Raw genomic sequence first — 7,500 nt, 5'->3', positions numbered from 1 at the left:
GGTGGTGGAGGTGGCGGTGGTAATGACGGAGGTGGTAACTGCAAGGTTCCTGCAAAAACGAATCACAAGCACTTGTTTAAGAATTTTGGAATTATAACAATTTTGATGGTTGCTTTTTTTTTGTTTTAAAGTAAAACAGTTTTATAACAGTTGGCTTCTATTACAAGTTTTTTTTTTTGACCTGTAAGAAAAAAGTACAAACACTTATTAATAATTCTTTTCATATCAATACTGTTTTGTTAATTATAACAGTTTTTCTATAACAGTTCTTTTTGAATTTTTCATCGATAATATAAATCTCAACTGTCTGTTAAATGTATGTATGTATGTATGTATGTATGTATGTATGTATGTATGCCGAAAACTTTCGACAGAGGCAAAGGATTTTTACGAGATCAGTATCATTTTGAAGGATGACCTTTCGAACGACGAATATCGAAAAATGGGCCAAAAACATTAATTCCTTCAGCCTCAACTGGGCACTTTTTTACAGGGAGGGGTCGCTTTTTTTCGCCGATATTTTCGAAAGTCATCCACTCTTTTCGATTGACTAACCTTAATTTAATTCTATGTCACTTCCGGTTTGACGAAGGGCGCAACAGCAAAGATGTCCCGTTTTTATTTTCATGTTCTTTTCCTCCTTCGCGGTACGGGTTCGAACCTTCCTGTCTTCTACCACTTTTTAAAAGTTTTTTTTTTTTTTTGTGTAACACACACCTCCAAACACCGGGCAACGCCGGGCACCCAGAAAACAATAAGGAAAGCGGATTCATTTTGGGGGGACTTTAATCCTCATCTTCATAGTTGTGTTGTTGTTTCATCATGTATTGGCCGACTCACCCTTTAGCTTTCTTCAGGTGGTTAACCGCGACGGTGAAGGGATTTTGTAACTCTATCCTCAGTAATTACTGCCTTCAATAGTTATTGTTTATTATTTATTACGTTTTGGTCAACTAATTCTCTGGCCTGCTTTGGGTACGATTTAACCGCAATGCTCGCCTGAAACCATAGAGTCTCAACACATCTATTTATTGCAACACGGGCCCCGAAGGGCGATCAAGATTGGATTGTTATGGTCTTATAAATCAAATTTTTTGCTTTTATCGGGTCTTCCATTGTCGGGTCCATATCGAATGGTATTATATATTATTTGATATTTGTTTTTTGGAATCCTTTGAAATGAGGCTTCGTAATTTGTGTAATCATTTGTTTTTCTTTTTTTCGAACTAATATACTCATCTTCACAACGTTTTGGCCACTTATCCTCTGGCCTTCTTCAGGTAGTTAACCGTGACGTGACAGGAATGCTGAGTCTTGTAACTGTATTCCCGGTAATTACTCCCTTCCATAGTTGTTGTTGTCTCACCAAGTTTTTACCTGTTTTTGGTAGGATTGAAACCGCTATCTTTAGACAATGCTCAACTGGAACATTCCAGAGACTCAACGCCTCTATCTTCTCGAATACACAAATAATGAAATCTCCAAGGTTATCCCCCCCAAATAAAAATGAATAATAATAAAAAAGAAAATAATATATCAAAAAGAAAACATCTGACAATTATTTAATTTAAAAAAAAATCATACACGATAATTAGTGCTTACTTTTCGAGGAACACATAAATCGCATTTCTAAATAAAAGCATTTTAATAAAGATACCTATCAAGCAGAAATAAATAAACTCATCCAAAAAATTACGGAAAATTATCAAGTAAAATTATAATAAAAAAGTAAAAACAAAACTCAGTTTCACCTTATATTGCATGATCCACCATTAGCAGGAGAACAGTTGTGAAGAGTTACCTAAAACAGGGGCGTAACTCTTCTAACAGGTCGTACTCCGATATAAAATAAAAGTCCACTCACTTTTCCCGTGTTAAAATACAACTGTCTTAATAATAACGCTGTCATTTAGAAAGTATTAAAAATACGGGGAAATGGAGGTGGTTGCCAAAATTACAGACTGAATCATCTCCCTTGTTTTACATAACTCTTCAAAATTACTTAATATGATAAAACTGAATTTTACCATAAAATTGATTTTTTTTACGTGCTACTCAGCAGTAGCATGACATGAAATGTAAAGAAAAAAAATACTTTGTCGATCGGGTGAATACATCTTGTGAAAAATGAATGGAGCGTTATAACGTACGAACATTGAATTGCCTTAGTATATCATTACATGCGTGTAAATAACGTTTACCATTATAGGCTTTTAGCAATGTTGAAATAAGACTTGCATAACGATTATCCTAGATTATTCAAGATATCCGCGGTTTTTTAGTTTTGTAATCACTTACCTTCAAACAAATTTAAATTATCGATTCTGTCAAAGAAATGTAATAATGTAAGATTTGAAGTAGAAGCGAGACTTCCTTGCAACGTCTGCCACTCCCTCAGACACTTAAAGTCCATGAGCCCAAAAATGACTTCTATCCCCACAGAACCATTTTAACAGACAAATGCTTGAGGGAGTATCTATACACAGATGATGTTACAGAGTCTTAGCTTTGTACGACAACTAAGTCTCTCTCTCTCTCTCTCTCTCTCTCTCTCTCTCTCTCTCTCTCTCTCTCGGTTCAAAATGTTGAGATCCAGCAACAAGCAAGAGCAAGATAGCCAGCAACAAGTTAAACTGCAGACCAGCTTAATGCGAGTACTGGTCTCCCGCTTTATGGTTTTTTAATCAGAGATTTGCTTCTCCTAGAAAGGTTGCCTCCACCACGGCTTACGGGAGCCCTCTCCACCCCAAGAGGATTCCTTACACACATACATACATACATACATACATACATACATACATACATATTAGTGATGAGCGGATATTCATATTTTTCCCGATTCCGATAAAATTACCAATTTCGATTCTTATAAATCTTAAAATATTTAATTAGAAAACTTATTTATTTTATGCGTTTAACGTAAAAACAAGTGTTAAATGTTTATATATTTTCTGAAACGTAAAAAAAACACACACACACACTTGTGGAGGGGGGTCTATAGCTTTTAGCTGTACTAGTAGTTTAGAATAAATAAATATTTAGTGTTTTATTATTGCTACTAGCATTGGAAGTATTTGTTTTCAACTGAACAGAATAAAAGAAAAAGATAATTATGGAATCGTTTTTGGCATCGGAAAAAAGGCACACATTTTTCCGATTTTGATTTTGATACTCCAAAATGGTTGAATTTTTCCGATTCCCGATTAATCGTCCCTGCACTAATACACACACACACACACACACACACACACACACACACACACACACACACATATATATATATATATATATATATATATATATATAGTAAGTTATGAAATATATATGACGATTAAGCTACACAGAATATTCTTCGTTTTATCCACTCTAGGACCCTTCAGGCTTATGCGCGAATTTTACGCATAAGCCTGAAGAGTCCTAGAGTGGATAAAACGAAGAATATTCTGTATAGCTTAATCGCCATATATATTTTATAAATTACTAACTAACTCTACCTACGTATTGAGCACTTTTGAAGTAAATACTTAAAGTTTACGCATAAATTTATACGTTCGTATATTAATTTTATGTGAGTAAATGAAGTAGTTATATATATATATATTGTATTGGTAGTAATTATTTGTTTGTTTAAAACAAAATATATAAGTGTGTCACCCAAAAGAGTGCTCAATGTTTAGACAGAGCCAAAATAAGTGAATTTAGTTTACAAACAAATGGCTACACATAAGCATACATGTTTCAGCGAAAACCCAGTAAGGGAATCGCTTCGTCATGCCAAGGACAACTCTGAAAGCGAGTTGTCCTTGGCTTGACGAAGCGATTCCCTTACTGAGTTTTCGCTGAAACATGTATGCTTATGTGTAGCCATTTGTTTGTGAACTAAATTCATATATATATATATATATATATATATATATATATATATATATATATATATATATATATATATATATACTAGAAAGGAGACCAGGGATTAAATTAGATTGATGAACACATAACTGAGTGTGTGTGTGTGTGTGTGTGTATATATATATATATATATATATATATATATATATATATATATATATATATATATATATATATAACTAGCTCAGAGAGTTCGGAGAACAGAGTAAATTCAATTCTATAAGAAGAGACTTATCGGGATAATTTAAAGCTCAAAAAATTTCATTGGTGCTTATATAGGAAACAATAAGATTGGAAAATGAAGTCACAAAAACAATATATTGGTGAACATAGAATGGTTCATTTATTTAATAAAGGTGTACAAACATTTCGTTGGTATAAAGAGTCCCCTCTATCCCCCAACTAAATGTTTGCATGCCTTTATTAAATAAATGAACCATCCTATATTCACCAATATATAGTTTTTGTGACTTCATTTTTTACTCCTTTTGTTTCATCTCTCTCTCTCTCTATATATATATATATATATATATATATATATATATATATATATATATATGAATGTATGTATATATCCGTTCCGTAAGTAATTAAACAAAACAAGGATATATTTTTAGAGTAAATATGTTCCTGAATTGCGTGGCGTAATCAACTGATATTTTATTAAATTTCAAATCGAACGTCAACAAAAAAAAAAAAAAAATGAAAACGAAAAAATTGAATTCTTGATTGATTAAATAAAAAAGGAAATTTGATTTTTACTTGTTTTTATTATTATTATTTATTTTTTTACTTTTTATATTTACGTTTTTCAATTCGTTCAATTATAATTTCCCTGGGGCTCAAATGGTGTGCAAAGAAAAATTTATTTAGTTTAATCGGAGAAAGGAAGGGGTAGAAGTTAAGAGAAATAAATGGAGTATATAAAATATTTATGTCTGATACATAGTGTGAAACAAATTAGGAACACCATATCAACACGTACACACATTCAAAAAAACGGTTAGTTAATATAATAAACATATCTCTAAAAATAACAAACATATTATCTATACTTGTGTTATGTTGATTAATGGGACTATTAGCACAATGTTTCGGTCGCTGCAAACCACAACCTTCTTCTGGTGTTAAGAACATATTTGTTTTCCTATTAAGGAAAAAGAGGGTTGGCTCTGCATTACAAGAATACGATCTACTGACCCACTCTCAAACAACCATCAATAATTTTCCCCACTCCTTATCTGTGCCTAAATCAAAACGTAGATTCCATGAACAAAGCTTCTTTCTTAGAACTGCATGCGTGTGGAACTCTGTTCCGCTTGCCTGTTTTCCTCCCGACTTCAACCTGGATGTCTTCAAGTCCAACACAAACAAATTCCTGATGAACCGTCCCCCCCAAGTAATGACACCTCATCTATTCTCCAATACTATTGCTACACTATCCCATTGTACACACAATAACCCTTATCCTCGATTGGCCATTGGGCCTTGATAAGTGGTGAACTCCATGTAAAAATAAAAACAACAAAAAAAAAACGGTTCGAATTCAGAACCAACCTTCTTTTTCCTATATAGAAAAAGAAGTATGTTCTCAACACCCGAAGAAGGTCGCAGGTTGCACCGACCGAAACGTTGTGCTAATAACACCCACGATGAGAATAATAGTCCGATTAATAAACATAACACAAGCATTCACATCTCATCTCGAAAATTCAGAATTGAATATTATGTATACGCCTACAATTTTTTTTTGTGTGTATTGATATTCGATTTAAAAATCTTTTTTTTTTTCTTTCTATTTATTTAAAAAGAAAATACAACTTTGTTATATACGAGTTGTGGAATTGCATTCATCTGCGGAACATGTAGCTAATTTGCATATTCCTTTAAACATTCATTTTAATTAATTCTCTGTAATTTTTTTTCGGTTAAATTATGGGATCATCATCTTTAGTTAAGTATTACGTTCAATTATATCCATACCGATATTCTACGTGATTTATACTTGCGTAATATTTGCGTCAAAAGGTTCTAGTAAACACAAATCTTATATATATATGTGTGTATGTGTGTGTGTGTGTCCGTGCGTATTATATTTGTTTTAAAAAATTGCCTACCAAACTACTCTGTCAGTTTATTTTTGTCTATCATGTAACTTAATATATAGGGTATCCGAACTGGTGCGAAACTTTATTTATTTATTTATTTTGGTTTTAGCCGGGGAAAATCGGTGCAAAAGTATGAACGTCGAACAACGCCATTACAAATTTGCATGCGTAACGTAATACCTATTGGTTCATGTTTTAAATTTTAGCCGTAGAGCAAACATGTCTTCATAGCTCAGGCATACACGTCAAAGGAAAAGTCAGTCATAAGCTTTTGTTTTCGATTCTCGGTGGTGGTGAACGAGTCATTTTTTAAAAAACTTTTTAAATTATTACTATATGTTGGGTTCAATATAATATAATAATAAATACGAAATCTGCATTCATTAAAATATCATATTTAAGCGTATTTTACGACCGGGCTACAGTTTGGATTTCAGTTTCGATTCTAGCTGATGGCATTCCAATACTTTTTTATACTTTTGAAATCAGGACTCTATAATGATATATACGAAATCTGGATAAGTTAAAATATCATAATTAAGCGTATTTCATGGCCGGGCAAACCTTCCCCCCCCTGCTAATAATAAATACGAAATATGTATGATTTGAAATATATTTAAGCATGTTGTACAACAGGGTAAGGTATGACGACCCCCCCCCGCTAGTTAAACGAATAAATACTGATTTCAACCCGTTTTTTTATGCAATTTCTTTTTGTTTTTATTTTTATCATCCCCCATCATCTCTCTCTCTCTCTCTCTCTCTCTCTCCTCCGTGCCGTCTTTCTTTCTAATTTCTTTCTTTATAAGTTTTATAATTTCATTTTTCTCTATCATAACGTTTTTCTCATGCTCTTTTCTATTTTTCTCTTGATTTACCTTTACGCTCTTTCTATCCGTCTGTCTTTTTCTCTTTCAGACACACATTCACTATATCTATTTAATCTCTCTCTCTCTCCCTTACTTTACTACACACTATCTTACCCCCTTTCTCTCTCTTCCGCTTCCAGCACAAACCCGCTACATATTTTCTGACTCCACTTCACTATATCTCTCTAACTCTCTTTCTCCCTCTATCTCTCTCACACACTTTCAACCATACATTCGTTCTCTCTAACTCTCTATTTCTCTCACATACACTATCTATCCCTAACTCTCTTTCTTAGTTTATCACTCTATTGCACACATTCACTATCTCACTCTAACTTTATTCTTTCTTTGTTTCTTTCTGTCTCCTTCTCACCCTCTCTCTCTCTCTCTCTCTCTCTATATATATATATATATATATATATATATATATATATATATATCTCACTCTCTAATCCACACTGACTATCTCTCTCTAATTATTTTTATCACATACATGTTGTCCATTTTCCATCACTAAGCAACAATTCTCCTTTGCTGGCTCCATATAACTGCAACCTTGTCATTGCTCTCTCCCAAGCCTAACCCTTACCTTCATTCGCCATGACCCCACCAAA

At 33.0% G+C, this 7,500-nt stretch overlaps 1 protein-coding gene across 20 annotated transcripts in view; it reads right to left on the bottom strand.

Annotated features, from left to right (window-relative positions):
* Positions 1-7,500, bottom strand: part of LOC145259277 (teneurin-m-like) — a 694,747-nt gene that overhangs the window by 351,625 nt on the left and 335,622 nt on the right. For all 20 annotated transcript variants that reach the window (XM_080117118.1, XM_080117125.1, XM_080117123.1 and 17 more), the window contains one exon: positions 1-49. This exon is cut by the window's left edge and continues 191 nt beyond it. In XM_080117118.1, the coding sequence (XP_079973244.1) occupies positions 1-49 (49 nt within the window). The remainder of the gene's footprint in view (positions 50-7,500) is intronic.

Source organism: Euprymna scolopes, chromosome 34, assembly GCF_053919585.1.
Source record: "Euprymna scolopes isolate OS-2025 chromosome 34, ASM5391958v1, whole genome shotgun sequence".
Taxonomy (NCBI): Eukaryota; Metazoa; Mollusca; class Cephalopoda; order Sepiida; family Sepiolidae; genus Euprymna; species Euprymna scolopes.
Note: the sequence above shows the minus strand (reverse complement) of the source record. Positions and strands in the feature narration are given on the sequence as shown.